Raw genomic sequence first — 18,192 nt, 5'->3', positions numbered from 1 at the left:
AAAGCAAACAAAGGATAATTCTGAGAAGTAGAAAAAGTGGTGGTGTCTCATACTACTCTTAAAAGACCTGCCTCTAAAGAAAAACTAAATTCATTAAACTTTCCTTCACTACCTTAAAATGTGCTTGTATATGTAGTTGAAATAGTGATAGACAAAACCTTTGGAATTCATAATAGCTTCAACTTTTAAAAGCCATTCGATTTCAACAGATAAAAATAATACTTTGCCTATAAGTACTACCAGGGAAGAAGTTTCCTATGAAAGAACATGCAGGCTGTTGATCAGCAGAATACCTTAATCGTATAGCTGCTGCTGCTACTTTTAGAGCCCCTCCATCTGTTACAATGAGCACAGTGCAGTACATCAACTCTGGTACTTGGAACATACAACTTGCTACCTGACTTCCACATTTCAGGTCTGTAAGTGGGTTGAGAGAAGGTTATGCCTATAATGTCCCTTTTCCTTTCCTTCCAGGATGATCAAGGGCTGGTAAAACAAAGGTCTTTCACCTACACCCTGTGGTAAGGTAGGCCATCACAAACGCAATCTGGAAGAATTAATGATTTCTGCATGGCAATGTTTCATATTCCACCTGGTAAAACTAACATGGGGCTCACAGAGAAGATGCTACTGCTTATTAAATAACAAAAAAATATTTATTGCTACACAGATACTGAGCACTTGTTTTAGCAGGGATAGCCAGAATTCCAGCCTAGCAAGGGAAAGTGCTGTTTCACGTCAGTCACTCCCTCTTCAACACTGGTATGGTCCATCTCCCATTGCAGTTATATGCTGAACACCCACCACCTCCAGTGATACCAGACTTACCATTTTCTTCTTCAATTTGTAGTTCTCCTTATACACCAGTATTACAGCCCTCTTAAAAACTAAAAAGAGAAAGGAGAAAAAAGAAAAAGGAAAACTGCTAATTATAGGCATAATATCATAATATTCAATGAAAATACTATCTTGGAGAAGCTGATTATTATAGTCATGGGAATGTGAAGGCTGAGATAAGCAAACATTGAAAAGCATTTTCCCTGTATTAAGATGACGACTGTGTTTCTCATCCTGCACATTCATGCAGTGGCAGTATTTTTCCTTCAGATTTTGTTCCAGACATTTAGGATGAAGCCTTTCTGTACATTTATTCTGAAACTACCAGCAACCACCTATCTCTTGTAAGTCTTCACATAAACAAATACAGCAGATGTAGGTTAGATGTAAAGATTTTCTTTCTGCAATCAGTGGACATTTTCAAGTGGACCAAGGGGCCTACAGCCGGAGAGTGCTGTGAAGGACACAGTTTGTTCTTCCTGCAGTTCAGCATTTCTTTAAGTTCTCAGACATCTCGATTCCTACTTTTCCTTCTGCAAGAATTCTCTGGCTTCCACAAAATCCAACTGGAGTGTCTCACTAACTTTATCTAGTCTTTCAGACTCCAGGGAGACAGGGGCTCAGGGGCATTACTCTCATCTGAAAGGAGGAACAGAAACACTGGGGCATTGAAGTTGCAGGTGAACTAAGGGATGGCTCTTCAGAGCCATCCTAGATCCCAGATTGGTTGCTAGGGCAGAATTAGCTCTATCCCTGCTCATGCATCCATGTTTCCTTCCAGAGGAGAGAAGGACAATAGCATGAATGCAGGATGCAGCCACAGCAAGCACAGTATTAACCCCAGAGCTTGTCACCTTACTTCAGTTCTACATACTGGATGCATTTGCTAAGCTGCCTGCAGAGAGTTCAAAGTGACAATAATCAGTTTCCCAAGTGGCAGGTGACCAGTCCAAGCTAAGAATCAGGTCCAGAGTCCTTTTATTCATACAAGTCCTGCTGGGAAGTGTCCAGCATATGCAGATCACTGAGAAGCTCATCCAAGGAGCCTGGTAGGTAATTTCTGTTTGTTCTTCTGTATGAAGCATCCCCTCTCCTAACCATGTTTCCCAGGGAAGGAGTGCCCTGAGAAACTTGTCTGTCATCAATCTGGAGTTCTTCTGAAGGTGTTTATCCACTGAAATATTAGAATAATAATTGTTTTAAGAAATGGACACTTGTTTGTATGCTCTCATTTCCACATCAGGTCTCAGATTAAAATAATCTGGATGGGGATTTCAGTGCAGTAGCCGTAAAGCAGAAGTTAGTCTGAATTCACAAGAGTAGAAAAAATCATGATTTTCCCACAAGCCTCCTTTCAAAGCTTCATTTAACAGATTGTTCTAAAGACTCTAATATTGCCCCTTGAAAATCACTGATTTCTATAGTTTAAATATAGGCAAGACAGCAGCTGAGGGTGGCTCACAGAGCAAACAGTACCAACAAGCAAATAAATAGAAACTTTTTTCATGTTAGAAAATACACCTATGTGTTTTTTCAGATATAAGTCCACCCTAGATATCACATGACTACAGGGAAGGGAGTTTAGGGCTTTTATCCTGTGAGAAGATGTAATGTGGCAGTCTTCAGATTTGCAAGTGCAGAGTCTTTGAGGAAGGCACTTACCAAACACTGTAAGTTCAAGGTCTTTCCTTGCTTTGCCCAGTGATGGGAAAGGATTCAGCCAGGTAACTGTAGAATGCATCAGAAGTTCTCCCATTGAAAGCTCTGTCACCTGTATTAAATTATAACAGTAGATAATATAAATAATCAGTATAAATATATGTATCAGTGCTGCATTTTACAGATATGTAAAGCAATCAGTACACATCAATAACTTTAAGGTCTACGTTTTCTGTATTTATGTATAGAAAGAGATCTTCACTACAGCAGGAAAAGTGTGAGTAATCCCCTTTTTTAAAACAGGTTACAACTACACAAAGTAGTAGCCCCTAAGTTATGGAAGCTGGATAAGTTCTTACTATTAATAACTTAGAAGAATATTAAGCTGATCTGGTAATCTTACACTTACATAGAGCCAGTTGTGAACTGCCTGATATGTTAGCTGTAAGGATCTTTAATTTCTATAGAGTAATTAGTATTAATGACACTGCCAATGGCAGAATTAATGGAGGTCTTGTACTCCGAGACTCCTTTCTTCTGTAGGACACAACATAATGCTGAAGAATATGACAGGCTGTCAAGTTTTGTTTCCCCATAAATTATGAGAAAACAGGTAGTCAACGGGGACAATTTGACTTTTACTAGCAGGAAATGAAACAACTGAGAAGACATCTCTCATATCTGATGCCCAGCTTCGCAGATTTGATCTGCTTAGTAATTGATGCAAACGGCGAAGTTGAAGCCTTGCTGCCCCAGTTCTGGGAGATGACTGCACACAGTCTGTATAACTAATGGGTTTTGCTCTGACAAATACCCATGGATGTCTCAGCACTGGAAGTGTAGAGAATGACAATAACAGACCTTAATGTGAAATCCATGGAATTGCCATTTTCATTTATACGGGTGAAAAAATATGTTAAGAATTTAAGAACTCAAGAACTCAACAGCATAAAATCTGAATGCCTTGGGGCATGGATAATCTCTGCAACATTTTGACAAGAGGAGTTTTTTTTCCTACTGAGAACTATGTCTACTCCTGCTCGCAATTCCTGTCAATCCAGAAGGCGGCCCTGGCAGCTGTCTGAAAATTTTACCATAACCCACTGACAGAAAGAAACTTGACAAGCAGATACAAAACAGAAGTCAAAATATTAAAGGAGAATAGAGCAAGCCCAGCACAAGTAAGTTCCCAAAATTACCTCAGGAAGAGATGAAGCCCCAACAGCAAGCTGGATAATGCTTCAAGAGTCAATGCAACATGTTGTTTCTTCTCTTACCTCTTTCTCTGTTCCACTTTGATCTGCAACCAGTTGGTCAAATACAGTGCCATAATCTTCATATATCTTCTGCATCTCATTGATGTGACTTGCTACTTTTTCCATTGCCTTCAGTGCTTCTGTAAGGTTTAAAAATTTCATAGACAACTATGTAATTCATCTGTATTCTCTAAATATGGTAATCTTAAACTGAATTCCCCTTGAGGCACGTAAAATGATGTTGCCTTCCCAAGGTCTGGTGAACTGAATTCTAGTTCTGTATCAGTACTTTCTCATAGCAACAGAAGAAGAAATACTTCCTGGTCAGAGTAAGTGAAAAAATGAGCATGTGGTGTCTTAAGTGGCTGAAAAGGCTGCAATAAGCATTCCAGTGACAAGCCCCCAAGTGCATCAATATTTATAGCAGTATGATGGTAACCATGGTTAAATCTGGCATCTTGTAGATACAGGGCCACTAGGACCTCTGGAGTAATCTTGACTCATCCTAGAATAAGTTATCAAATGATCTTTAAGAGAAACAAATTGTTCTTGTCTCACCCCTGAATGGACAAAGAAATACAGTGTTAGGCTGTACAAATTCCTCATGGACTGTATACATGAAATGCTGGTGGCCAGATTTTGTTTAAATTTTGTTTTCCAAACAAGAATGTTACTAGATTCCATTAGATTTTTGTGTTAATTCAAAGTGGAATTGGACAGGGATACTGGGTTTCATCAATTCTTAATGGTGCAGCGTTTTAGCAGTTTGGCATCTATCCTGACCTGCATATAAGTCCCCCCCCGGCTTGTCTGGGCAAGGGAACAATATTAGAAGCTTCTTTTGAAGAGTAAAAGCCTCATGAGTTTTTACTGACAATGTAGTTTGCCTGCATCCATTCTATGAAAACGACAATCGATCCATAAAATATATCTCTTGATTTTCATCCACAAGGTGCTGACAGACCTGAACTGGAATTTGCCAGGGTGAAGTCCCTAGAAAAGCAATCAACTCTAATGCATGTTAGACAAGTCTCTCTGCATGGGATGACTGCAAACATTTGACAAAGATCTCTTTGACACAAGCAAAAATCACAGAAAGACCTCAAACAACAAAGATTTCCATCTGTGGTGCTCTTAAACTTTGACATATTTCAAGAACTAAATAATAACCACAAGATGGAGCCTTGGTCAGCGTTTCTCAAGTGGGTAAAAGCAACACCATGAGCTGACATGTTCCTGTGCATGAAGATAAAGACCCCAGTCCTACTTGCCATGGCAAATCCTGGGCATAATTACTTCTCAAAGGGACTTGGACATATCAAGCAAGACTTCTAGCTGAAGGAACAAAAAAAATACATATTCTTTTTAAGGAGAGGGAGGGAATTCTCTCTAGGTTTTTACAAGTTCTGTGCTATCTACCAGAATGCCTACCTGTATCTTCAGAAAGGGCAGGAAATTAAACCTAACTCATATTCATTCCTGTAGAAGAAAGGAAGTTACCTGTCAAATGATAATGCTCCTCACTCTCATTGTCTGTCAGAGACACCAGCTCTTTTAAAAGCAGAGGATATTTCAGCACTCTCTGAACAGGCTTTATGAGATACGACTCCAGTGTAGAAGAATGTTGCTTTGTGGGATTTCGAGCATCCAGAAAGGTCTTAAAGGCACTATCTGTTTTGGCTAGATGCAAATTAAAAAAAAAAACAAAAAAACAAAAACAAAAACAAACAAACAAAAAAACCGAAGAAAACTCAGTTGAACATGGAAGTCACAGAAGCTACAATAACTGGAAAACATGGAATGGCAACTTGAACCCAGCACCAAAACTCTCACCCTTTTCAATGGATGGTTTACAGAGTAGTATACACTATTCCTTTCATAATAATTTCCTGCATTAAATAACATTCAAAAGGGCTGAGAAAGCAATTTTATGAAGGTGAGATTATTCCTCTAATTTTTCCACTGCATTGCAGTGAATGGCAGAGGCTGTTATTCCTGATTCATTCTACCATTTGTTGCTGCTTTTCTGGAGTCTGGGCCTGCAGACAGCACAAACTTGTGGAAGGTGTTTCTATAGCTCTCCAGGCTACTGCCTGGAGGTTACAAAAGGAATCTCATTCTTCAGGTCTATACCATACTTCAGCAGAACCTCTGATCTTAGATCTTCCTGTTGAAAGACACCTGATTAGTCCTTGTTTTATACCAATATTTATTCCTTGATTTTATCCAATATTCTATGCAAGTTGACAAGATTTGTTACAGTAGTTCACTGCAGTTTGAATTCATGCAAATGAACTACAATAATGAAGACAAAAAATTACCTCTCTCAAGAACTTTCTGAACTTTGATGTGGTTTGCACAGAAGCCACTGTAGAGTTTGAAGTGGTCAGCATAATAGAGAAAGGAGCCTCCGAGGGAAAACAGCAGTTTCTGAAATCAACACAATCAAAAAATTAATTCACTACTAGAATCCTAAATAAATATTCAGGCACACAAGAAGCAGACTCAGTGGTGAATTATCTACCATCTTTCTATACCTATTTCATATTATATATATACAACATGAATATACTATTGGTAGCAACTTGATGATATTTTTGTATATTGCTGAGTGTAAAGGTCAGCCTATTTAGCCATAGCCTGCAATTTTCTCCTTTCTTCCTGAGCAGGTATTCTGTTTTACTGTATATTTCAGGCAGCACAGGAACAAAAATCAGCAAACATATAACTATGTTGTGCTGGGAAAAATACATGAGCCATAGGAAGCAAGGCATAAAAGTGCCAAAGCCAGAAGGGACAGAGTAAAACAAATACAGGATTGCTTTCCACCTGTTTTCCTTTTTTCAGGCAGGTGGTAATTACAGGACACCTTGATGTTCTTGGATGAAGGGGAGGTTGGGAAGATGTGGGAGGGACTGAATCACAAGAGAGAGGTTTTTAGAAAAATGCCTCCCAAAGCAAATATAAGAAAGAGGAGTAATGAGGGAGGAGGAAAGCAGCCTTCTTCCCCTCTTTTAATCAATGTTTGCTCCACAAAATGCAGCAAGTGTTCAGGAGACCTGCCAGCAGTCGTGTTCAGTCCTGAGCCAGTGACTCCATCATCAGGGAATTTACTCCCTCCACTCAGGACAGGTACTGGGTGGTGTACAGCCATTTACACTTCGCAGGCCCTCTTCTTGCACTTCAGAACATGGGAAACTCATGTGGCATTTAACAAAACCAGCTCCCAGTCTGTAGTGGGCTAGCTGGGCATAGCAGGGAGAAGCACATGCAGGGCAGAATTCAGCACAGTGACAATAAAGTCTCTACAAAGGAGTTCTGCCTCACGAACACAGCCAGTTTATCGCGCACTCCAAGTCTATGCTGCCTTTTCCCATGTCGCAACTTCTGCCATGGGAAGGAGGAAGATAAGACCATGAAAAATAGCACTCATCTTTCATTGCTGAATAGAAGTCTGTAATCCAAAGTAAAGCTTCAAACATAAAAGCAACCCTATGAAATTCTGAAGAGCCAGAAACTTCTTAAAGCCATATTTTCACAAATATTTGCAGGCACACTACAAAGTATGAAATGATGAAATATTTACCCGGAACTGAGATGGTGTTTCCAATGTATTAAAATCTGAAGAAGAAGATATTCCATCTTCAAGGGTCTCCAAAAACACTTTCTGGAAATCCAGCATTTCTGGCAGGCTGCCAAACAAGGACTCCATCTGTGGAAAACATCAGGCTGTGAAGTAGAGCACTCCATGGACCTAAAAGCGGTCTTTTGAAAACAGTGGACTAAGGAGATGTAACACACAGAGAGACTGCAAAGGCCAGTAATGTCTGTGTCAATACTCTTCAAACAGGTGTTATAAAAAATTCATACAGAAAGTGAAGGTTTGTCAGCAGTTATTTCAGAAGAACAATTACCCTTTAAGAAAAGGAAGTGATGCATACACCAGACAGAAAGGCACTGACTGCTGTCATTCCTATTGACATCTTTTTTGTTTGCTTTTTCTGTCATGCTCTAAGCAATGAAAAATCCAGGTGCCAAGGTCTTAATCCGTAAAAGAATGAAAAGGACATTTTTCAGCTATTCCCTCACCTCATCCTGAGTAAGGAAGGTTTCTTTTTGAAGGGGCTCCAAGTATAGCTCAAAGAGACAGCTCAAGTCCTGCAAGAAAGAATGTTTGTTCACTTTTTATGCAACATTTTGAAACTATTCATTATGTGGTAATCCTGAGAGAGGGGTAAGTTTGGAGAATGAATTTAAGATACAATTCCTTTTCAGTAACAAAATCACCTCCATGTTAACACTGAAATTACTGCTAAATTGGACACACACTGATTTCAGGGTAATGTTTTTGTTTCATCTTTAAGGCTTTAAAACTTTTTAATAAAAAAATATGTTTTAGCCTAGCATGAGGAAGAAATGTTACAGATGATGGTTTTCTAATGAGTCTATCCGTATGAACAGCATCAAATGTTTTTAACATATATGTTAAATAAATGATATAAATAGCCACTTATTTAAACATCTGCAGTAATATTCAGAACAACATGTAGCATTTTAAAACCGTATAAGTTATTGAAGTGTTCAGTTATGTTGTCAGGTAGGTGTGACCAAGGGCTTTTTCAGTCACTTCTTCAGAGAATTGGTGCCACTTTTGAAGACTTACTACCCCACACCAAAGCATGACAGCCGGGCTGGGGCCCACTATGAGGCTTTCCAACCTCTAGAGACACATCAGAAGTTCTGTGTAGAAGCAGCTCCCCAAGAATGCCATAACAAGTATGTGCAACCTGCCAGGATTTTTCCTGATGCAAAATTTAATACATATATATATATATATATATATATCTATATCTATATATATATCTGTGGCCTCCATGGTCAGGCTTTGTTCAAGCGATTCCTCTAAAAGAAACATCAGGTGGACATAAATGAGGGTCCAGCATATGTCTGTATTAGTGCATTGGTGGATGAACAAAGTGTTTTCTCTTCCACAAACATTATTGCAGCAAGTACTGATATCTGTAAATACAAGTTTTGAGATCCAGAAAAGGAGATCCGATGCCTTCTTGCTGGAGGTAAATGAAATCAATGTTTTCATGTTTCTTCTGGCATCCAGTCACATGATTTTAGGGTTTATAAAAAGAAGAGAGATACCTTGAACAAATTACAGACTTATCAGTCAGAAGAGAAGTAACTTCCATGTGATGCTACAACTGGAGTTGTGCCTTTTAGCTTTGCTGATTGAAAACAATTTTGTGCACTGTTTTCCACGATTAAACTTTTCTTTCTCATTTTTAGGAGACTGTTTTGTTCTTCTACAAGATTTATTTTCATCTTGAAAATGGGGGAGACATCCTCTGGAAAACCCTTTTTTTTGCAGGTATCTTCTCCCCACAAATGACCACTCTCCAATGTGACTACAAATTGACTACAACTAATGCTACTACATCAAATTCTACAGCCTCAGCTACAGGAGCAAGTCTGCCAGAAAAAACAGGAGTAATTAGATAAGGAAACTTTGGAGGTTATGGTCCTTATGGAAGACTGGTTATATAAAGATAAGCTCAGAATATGCTAGGACTATCCACAAGTCATGGTCAGCCTCAAAAACAAGGCTGCAGTGAGCCACACTTTTTCTTTTGTTTTTTACCTTGACATAAGATTTCTCAGTGTCCATAAGTTCTTGGATGACTTTCCTCAGTCTGTCTGCATCAGAAAGGTGGCGAGCCAGTGGCCGTGGAGGTGGATCCTGGTTGTCCTTCTGTCCGTCCATATTGCTGGCTTGGACTTCTTGGAAGTTTCGGCACAACGCACTGATCTGTTCTGCACTCTGGTAAGTGAGAAGAAACAGGCAAGCGATGATGTTTTGGAATACAAGTTGTGATACAATTATTTCTAAATTCCTCCAATATTGCTCCTGTTCCAAATTCAGGGGCCAGAGCATGCCATTGATTTTTTTCAGATGTGTATCTTGACACCTTTGAGCAGCTTTAATTTATAGCAGAACCAGATCAGAGCAGTAAAAATAATTTAAAATTTGCTAGTGATTTTCCAGCACAAATTATATTCAGTCTTCAGATACATGCTCATGGAATGCAAAAGATGAGAGCGCACTCGGATATATCACATACTAGCATCACACCATTTTTCACCTAGCATCACACTAGCATCACACGACACTAGCATCACACCGTTTTCCACCTCTCTTATTTTTGGTGGACCACGGTGTATCCAAGGACACAACTATGTCTCAGGATCTTTTGCTTTCATAAAAGGCAAATGGTACCTAAATAGTTGAGACTCTTTAGAAGAATGATTAAAACAGAATAAAAAAAAGAAAAAAAACCAGAAAATTTTCAAGCAAGGTAGGAATTGAAGATAGAACAACAACAGTTAATCTTGTAAGGCAAAGTTGGAAGATAAGGAGATATTTCTGACACTATGAAATAGTTACATAATTTGCTCTTGTATTAGTATTGCACCACTAATATCCAAGAACAACTTTGCAGGTAATGATCTTCAAAGCTTAATTTTAAAATTATTTCACTGTTCTCTTTCTTACGTGCTGTTTCCCTGAAAGCTAAAACATCACTATCATTACCCAATTCTATGTAACAGCATTTGGTATCCACATCTTTGTACTACATGAAACAATTCTTCTTCAGTGCTTCTGTCATTCAGACACCTGCACAAACTGGACAGTCGCATATGCTGTGCCATTTATCACCTTGTATTTAGCAAGTGCATTCAAATGAGGACTACATGAATGCTGCCTTATTTTATGTGTAAGTCTTGTTTCAGTGATGATATCAGGACATGAGTGCATTTCAGAACTGTCTTAATTTGTACTAATTTATTCATAAGCTGTTTCAAGTGATCATTTTTGGGTGTCCTGATTCACCACTGATTACCTGTGTAGCTTGGTTCACCAACATCCTAGGCCATCAAATGAACAAATGCAAAAGTTAATCTTAAAATGAACTGAGCAATACAAAGTCTTAAGTAAGTGGAGGCTAAATGGACTAGGAATATTTAATCTCAGCCATTCCTGTGATAAAACACCTATATGACGAAAATAAATGTTAAATGTCAGATATTTGCCATGTAGTCCATATCACTCTGTAGCTTCCCAGCTCCCAGTTTTGAATGATGCCACCACTGAAAAAAAAAAATGAAGTTACTTTATTCACTGATATGTGCAACCAGCTTCATAATCCAGTATAATGACAGCTTTCAGGACTATGAAATTTAGATACATTTAGTATTTTCAACACTTATTAAGACCCAACAAAATGCAATATAAATTGAATGGTATTTGTTAGAATTATAGCTCCACACTGATGGAATACATTTAAAAATCATAGTCAGTCTATGACACTGAAATTAGTTAGTGGTTTGCAAACAAATCGTTTAGGAAGTGAGGTGGGTGTGTGGGGGTTATTTTAAAGCAGCTTCTAAACAACTGAATGCCAAAGCACTTCAGTTTTGTTTTCTTTGTTTCTGGTGTCAGAAAGGTTTGCATTTGTATCAGAATGTTTCAGATTTTACACTCCCTACAGCTCAAGATGTGCGTGGGCAGCTTGATTTACATGAGCCTGATGACTGATCGAGGACACTGGGATCAAGCATGCAAGGCAGCCTATTGAAAGCAAGTCACAGGCATCATCATCAGGCACAAGGAAGAGTTAGGAGTCCTTTATTCCCCCTCAACCACCTTTGCGTATAGAGCAGGCAGACACTGGGGAACATGCTGTTTCTACATCCCCTTGAGTTTTGGGGTCAGTGCTGCATCTGTCACCAAGAATCACTGTATGGGAAAGCATATGGAAATAGATGATACTGCTCAACATAAATACTTCCTGATTGCCTAAGCAATATAATTTTGCTGCCAGAAATTGTTCTGCGTAACTGGCCTAAGCCCAAGGCACAGAATTACCACACAGGTACAGCCTGTGATTTTTGTAAACTTTAATATGCTCCTGAATATGTTTGCAAATTTGGCATTAAAAATATTGTCCTTGACCTCCCTGCTCACAGGATCTCATCTTTCCCTTAAGTCTTGCTGCTCTGTGTCCTTCCCTTTACGGGAGTCTTCCAGACCAGGCAATATCCAGACCTCACTCTTTGTACCCACTGTGATATTTACATTTGAGTCAAAGCAAGCATGAAACGCTACTTGATCACGGGACAAATGTATTTCACATTCACTCATACAAATTGCATAGACCACAGAAGATGAAGGAACCCATTTTGCCAGTAGAACCACTGGTTCTTGACCAAGAGCCTAGTATAAATGAGAAACTTCATAGCAACAAATAAGTAGAGAAGCATAAAACAATTCTTCCTCCATGTTTCTTCCCAAAACTCTCTTACCACCTAGGTCAGGATCTCTACCTTTTTTCCCTACTGTTCTGGAAGCTACTTTCTGCCTCTGACACTAAACAATTTCTTGCTATTTTAAACTGTTTAAACCAGATCTTTTCTAGAAAGTCTCTAATGACAGCCCCTAGGACCACCTCTTTTATATTTTGCATGTGTGGGCAGGAGAGGCTCAGCCTCTGCCCTGTATTTGGGATTGCCCTGTGGCTGGCATTTCAAAGCCAGCTGGGCATTCTGGATGTCAAACTAGGTAGGATGATCAAAACTATGTGCCCTTAAGCCAAGAAGTCTCAAAAGGAACCCCCTCTTGATACTACACACATCCACCGCTCTCTTGAATTAAGGAGGGAATTAACCTTGAATTTGCAATGGCTAATACAGGCAGATATGACTCTTAGATGAAACTGATAAATTTTTCACACACAGAGCTACTTTTATTTGCACAGGACCAAGACTGTTTGTACGTAGTAAGTGTTAAAAAATTTATTTATGCCAACCTTGCAGTGTGCAGCTTATCAGAAGAAAAACATTTAAAGCAGTAAAAAGAAAAGTCCAGATAACTGACTACGAACAAGACTGCAAGGTAGCTGGGAACAGATAAAAACTGAGGAGAAACTATAGTGGAAGCAGCAAAATTCCTCCAAAATCCATCACTTGAACTTATGTATGCCCCTTTCAGCAACATGTACAGGGGACTACAAGCAGCTTCAGCTTACCTTTGGCACTGAACAGCAGACAGATAAGGCTAAATACCCAAAAATTTAGATTAGAAGTGCTAGAGCTGGGAAAGACAAATGGAGTTTATAGAAAAAAAACCCCCCACATATACTTGCATTTCAGGGAGAAGGAAGCTAAGAAGCACTATGCTGATTTATCAGCCACATTCAGGATTTTCCAACAAGGCTGTATAAACCATTCTACAGATCTAACAGTCAGGGGAAGCAACCTCCTGCCCAATACTCTCTTGGTCTCTTAGAAAACAGAAGGATGTGTAGCCTGGAGAAACATTTCTTTCATCCCTGAATGTTTGAGACTCAGACTTAAGGTTCCACATCCTTTTGCAGGGAGTAATCTCTGTGACTGTGGACTGCTCAAAGTAATCTTTGAAGGGAAAGTTCCAGTCCACAGAGATGTCACCTTGACCCACAGCAGCCAACAACTGCAGTGGTGCTCAGCTTGTCAGATGGAGATGCAGCATATTCCACTTTCAATAATAGTTGGGATAAGAAATATTACAGATTATTCCCCTAAAGTGAGCAAAAAAGATACTCTTACAAGAAAGCCTTACAGATTTTCTTTGCTCCTTGCGGACAAGCATATCATCATTTAAGCCTGTGCTATCCCCACCAGAGTAACAAAACCCCATAAAATTAATCAGCAAGAGAGCCGAAGACATTAATCAGCAGTGGTTAAGAATTAGCACAACGATTTCATGGTTATCCTGTGACTTTCTACTGAATTATAGTGATTGAGCATAAATGCTGCACAAGGTCAATTAGTGTTACAGGGTCTCTGCATGCTGCTCTTTACTTTACCCTCATTTATAAGTATCATGTACTCCGCCAGCCTGTCAGGGTTTGTTTGAAACAGTGATGGAAAGGAATATTCTGAGTAGACTTAGAAAACTCAAGCTTAACAAGCTTAAGAAAGACTCCTTGGTGATGTGAAAGCCAGGCATGTCCTTTGAAGAGTTCTCAGGATTCAGCATCCTTGTGCAGGACACAGACAACATCTATGGGCTGGATCACCAATCCTTTGAACTCCCTACCCTAAGAGGAAACATGCTCAGAAACATCCTGCAGAAATAGATTAGACTTGTGCCCTCCAAAAATGAACAGCTAACACGTCAGCTCTGTCTGATGTATGTATTTCCAGGACAACTGAATGCACCAGTCAGCAGAAGAAATACAATTACATAGCAGAAGAAATAAAATTACATGGAATTTTGGGAAATGAACAACTAGCCTGAGACACCTTTACATCGCTCTCTCTGTGTAAAAGGAAAGCTCTTGGAGATGACCATCCCTTTTGTGTTAGAAAGGGTTTTGCTCCACAACAAAGGTAGCCCTGGTGTTGCCATTTTTTTGTGGACGAATCACTCTATGGGCATCTTTGGCATCTCCTCAAACTGGGAAGTACTTGCAACCAAGTAACATAAAAGGCTAGAAAGTTGCAGGCCTTAGCTTCCTTGAAGACCACAGAAAAAAGTTGCTTTATGTTACACACCAATACAGTACCTCGTTCCTCCAATTTGTTCATTAAAACTGAAAAATGCCAGCAGAGCTTTACTGAAAAATACACTGTAGGATTTTCACCACAGGTGTCTGGGCAAAAGTGCTGCTCAGCTTTCGGCAACAGAAACTAAACCAAAGCAGTAGCCTCAGTCATTATTTATCTTCTGCTCCTTCTCCTTCTTTTCTCAACTTCAAGGCCACTCAGAATATGAAATTTTTCCAAACTGACAATGAAATCTTAGGAGTCTGTTTTGTTTCACTGTGTCTCTTGACTGTCTTTTAATTAAAATATTTAAAACTTTGCTGAAAGAAGGGCATTTTTTCAGTGTCTGCTCAGATCCTTCATAGCAATAAGCAAAACATAGTTAGAGTTATGTTTTAAGGAGGGAGAAGCAAACCCTCTTCACCAAGGTATGAGAAGGAGCCCTGCTAGACACTACCAGATTATACAAAAGGTAAGGAATTAACAATGAACATTTGTCTTTGAGTTAGAATTTCCCAATTTTGGAGAGATTAAGGTTAGGAAATCAGCCTGTTAACACAGTCAGATGTCACCAACCTCATTTAGAATTATCACAAATACTATAAGAAGAGGGAAGAGCTGCTGACCCAGTAATTCTTTCCAGAGAGCACAGGGTAAGGCTTGAAAGAAGGCTGAACATACAGCTGTGTAAAACAGCCAAGATGCAACCCCTGATGTGGTGCCTGAGCTATTGATATTTGCATGGTGGCAAACCTTCCTTCTCACCTGCCACACGGACAGATGCCCATCTTTCTCCTTGAATACAGAAGAACCACTGGTGGTGACTGAGGCACTTGACTGAAACTCTTGTTATAAACCAAGTCATGCATCAGGGTTCTGGGCCCAAGAGCCTGCACTGACAGGTCCCCAGGACAAGCAGCAAACACTGAGTTCATAGATGCTGTGCTCAGTTTCTCTAGAATCAGTCTCCAAAGTCATCTGATCCAACTCATACCAAAGTCAAAAGCAAAACAGAAGTGATTTCCATCGCAGGACACTAAATCCTGACTATACAAAATGTAAAGATGAGAGCATCAGGAAAACAAAAACAGGAACCACGACAGCCCAGGTCACAATAAAGGAGAGTCTCATGAGGTAACATCAAAGCGCACAATAAAAATTTTCCCAAACCCTGATTTTGTAAAAACACTGTCAGTTCTTCCTAACCCAGGTCCTTATCCTGATGTTGTCAATTTTAATGCAGGAGGCTCATGTATTTTTCTGCCACCCATGTAATACATATATACAGCCTTCTTACATTTTACCAGCAATACCTGGATTGTAGATCATATTTCCCCTCCCTATTTCCACAATACTAACTTAATTGTGAAAAAACAGAGAAACAGTTAAAATATTCATGCTGCAGTTATTTCAAAATTCACATGAGGAATCTTTTTAAAACCTTACTTCTTGTCAAAATATGGATCTTACTTAGTCCTTTCTCTGAGAGATGCAAGAAATAACAATTTGCTTGAGCCCGGCAGCAAACAGTGCAGGTGACCAACCCATCCTTCCCTCCCCCAAACTTCAGAAACCCAAAAGCTTTTCCCATGCAGAGTACTGGTACAAACTCACCCAGCAACTACACATTGCCAGAATCCATAATTTGATTCCTAATGCTGGGACAGTCATTATTTATCAGGCACAGGCAGCTTGGATGCTCCTGCAGCCTCATCACCTCAGCCTAATTAAGCAGCACCCCCACGCCGGTGCAGAACTCACCACAGAGAGCATCCTGTGCAAGGAGCCGTAAGCTGCTGCTGCCTGCTGCTGGGTTTTGCGAGCCAGCGCTAAACTCTTCGCTCTGGTTTTACTCCTCCTGAAGGCGGGCATTGTGGCTTATGAATACAAACTTTGCCAAAGGAAAAGGAAGGAAGCCACGGATGTTGTGATCCCCCACGAACACACCTTCCCTCTTCCCTTGCTGCACAAGTTTCTTGTTTGTGCCGATTAACAAAATTGGAGACACTAACAACATCCCAAAGCAACAAGGCTAAGCAGAGTATGAGAGTACAGACAGACCTGCCATGCCTCCCTTTATTGCTACAAATGAAGGAAGAAGATGCTAGATGAGATTTTTTATAAATAGCTTGATGTAGTGAGTGCAGGACGAAGTGCAGTTATGACAAGGGAAGATGGGTTTGATCTCCCCAGAAATACACCTGCCTCCCTGCCTGTGAAATTTACTGCATAAACAAAACATCAGGTGCTTTGAGAAAGTTAGCCAAATACCTAAAAATATCTAGAGGGTGCTGACTGCCCTGAAGGTCAGCATGATTTATCAATAGGACTGATATTCTGTCAAGGGTATACACTGCTAAATGTTGTGGCATACAAATGCTCTTACAATGATAAAATGAAAAACAAACAGGCAGCTCTCTGGATGATTTCTTTATATAATTATGCTTGTCCTTTGTTTGAACTTTTTAGCCATAATTACATCAATAAAAAGAAATTTAAGATGAGCTCAGTAATAAATTCAGGCTTGAAAGTAAGAGTTCTGATGTTGACATATTTACACAAAACCAATTGGATCTACAGATAGATTACCCTAAGAACAATGCAGCTTTAAATAAAACATTATAGGACATGAAAACACTGAACTGAAGAGATAAAAGACTGACAAGCAATTCATTAATAAAAGGAGAACTACACCAGTGGCATAATAAAACACTGCAACTCCCATGTTGCCCTATCACAGCACTCCTACAGTGCAATGCAGTTGAGCTGTAAGGCTTCATTCAACACTGCCCTTGGCAAACTCTTCTCTTGAACCCAAATGATACACCAAGCCTGGGTATCCATATTTTTGGTTACGTGTGCACTGCTTCTGAGGTTTCAAGGATATTCACCTTCATACAAGCAAGGGAATAACACAGCTTTCTCCTTTAATTACTGCAATTAAACTTACATCCATCTCTTTCCAAGTCATTAGCACAACTTGACAGCTCAGCATTTGCCAAACTGTACAGCTCAGTCACTGAGAGGCTGCCTATCAGAGGAAAAATGATGCTGGAGCCCTGAAACAACATGCTGCTGATAAGACATGCAGAACACAACATGGCAGCAGGAACCTCTTGCTTAGCGGATGGACCGTGCCCTTTCTTTCTCTTGGAGAGAGATATCAGGTTCACTGGGTGAGAAGACCATATAACAGAAAATTGAGGAAATAGCCTTGAAGGAGCAAGAGAGGTACTGCCTGCTCTCTAACATTTCATTTTTCAGTGGATGTACAATCTGGTTTAAAAATCCAAATTCATAAACTACTGTGCGGCATGTACAAGGCTACTGTTCTTATCCACCATTAGTGTTGCCTCTGCAGTAGTCCATAGATCCTAGGGATCCACAGAGCAAGTCTGAAGATAAGAAACAAAATTAAATAGTTTGTGGAAATTAGAAGCTTACAGTGCTGTATATGGCATTTTAAAAATAACACAGGCCAGGTCACCAGATCCACGTGTATTAAGAGTATAACTATACTTTCTGGAGATGTACTGTTTCTTTGTTTCCTATCTGCATTAGTCGTGGCACTTTCAAGCTCTTTTTTTCTAAGAGATACTTGTTAAAACACAGCTCATCCACTGGGACCAAGAAAAAAAAAAAAAAGGTTGCTAAATTTCAGGTCCAAGCAATATCGTCAATCTTGATGAAAAACAATGACAGGCCTTTTTAATTCCATATTAGGAAGTTATTCTTCCCCAGATTTGCTAATTAAGCCTGCATTATTAGCTAGCCATATGCCAGATAAAAGATGTTACCAATTAACAGCTTTTTTTTAATGTGTATTCATTAGAAAAAAGACAAT

At 39.5% G+C, this 18,192-nt stretch overlaps 1 protein-coding gene across 3 annotated transcripts in view; it reads right to left on the bottom strand.

Moving 5' to 3' along the window:
- The window catches only part of TIAM2 (TIAM Rac1 associated GEF 2), an 88,600-nt gene that overhangs the window by 3,836 nt on the left and 66,572 nt on the right, over positions 1-18,192 (bottom strand). For all 3 annotated transcript variants that reach the window (XM_042016668.1, XM_042016669.1, XM_042016670.1), the window contains 8 exons: positions 9,403-9,582; positions 7,842-7,910; positions 7,339-7,464; positions 6,074-6,182; positions 5,253-5,432; positions 3,774-3,892; positions 2,500-2,608; positions 829-887 (listed from right to left, as the gene is read on the bottom strand). In XM_042016668.1, coding sequence (XP_041872602.1) covers positions 829-887; positions 2,500-2,608; positions 3,774-3,892; positions 5,253-5,432; positions 6,074-6,182; positions 7,339-7,464; positions 7,842-7,910; positions 9,403-9,582 — 951 coding nt within the window. The remainder of the gene's footprint in view (positions 1-828; positions 888-2,499; positions 2,609-3,773; positions 3,893-5,252; positions 5,433-6,073; positions 6,183-7,338; positions 7,465-7,841; positions 7,911-9,402; positions 9,583-18,192) is intronic.

The sequence above is a fragment of the Corvus kubaryi genome, unplaced genomic scaffold, assembly GCF_017639235.1.
Source record: "Corvus kubaryi isolate FWS band 111438036 unplaced genomic scaffold, C.kubaryi_AGA036_p1.0 split3-73, whole genome shotgun sequence".
Taxonomy (NCBI): Eukaryota; Metazoa; Chordata; class Aves; order Passeriformes; family Corvidae; genus Corvus; species Corvus kubaryi.
This window is presented reverse-complemented; position numbering and strand designations above follow the sequence as displayed.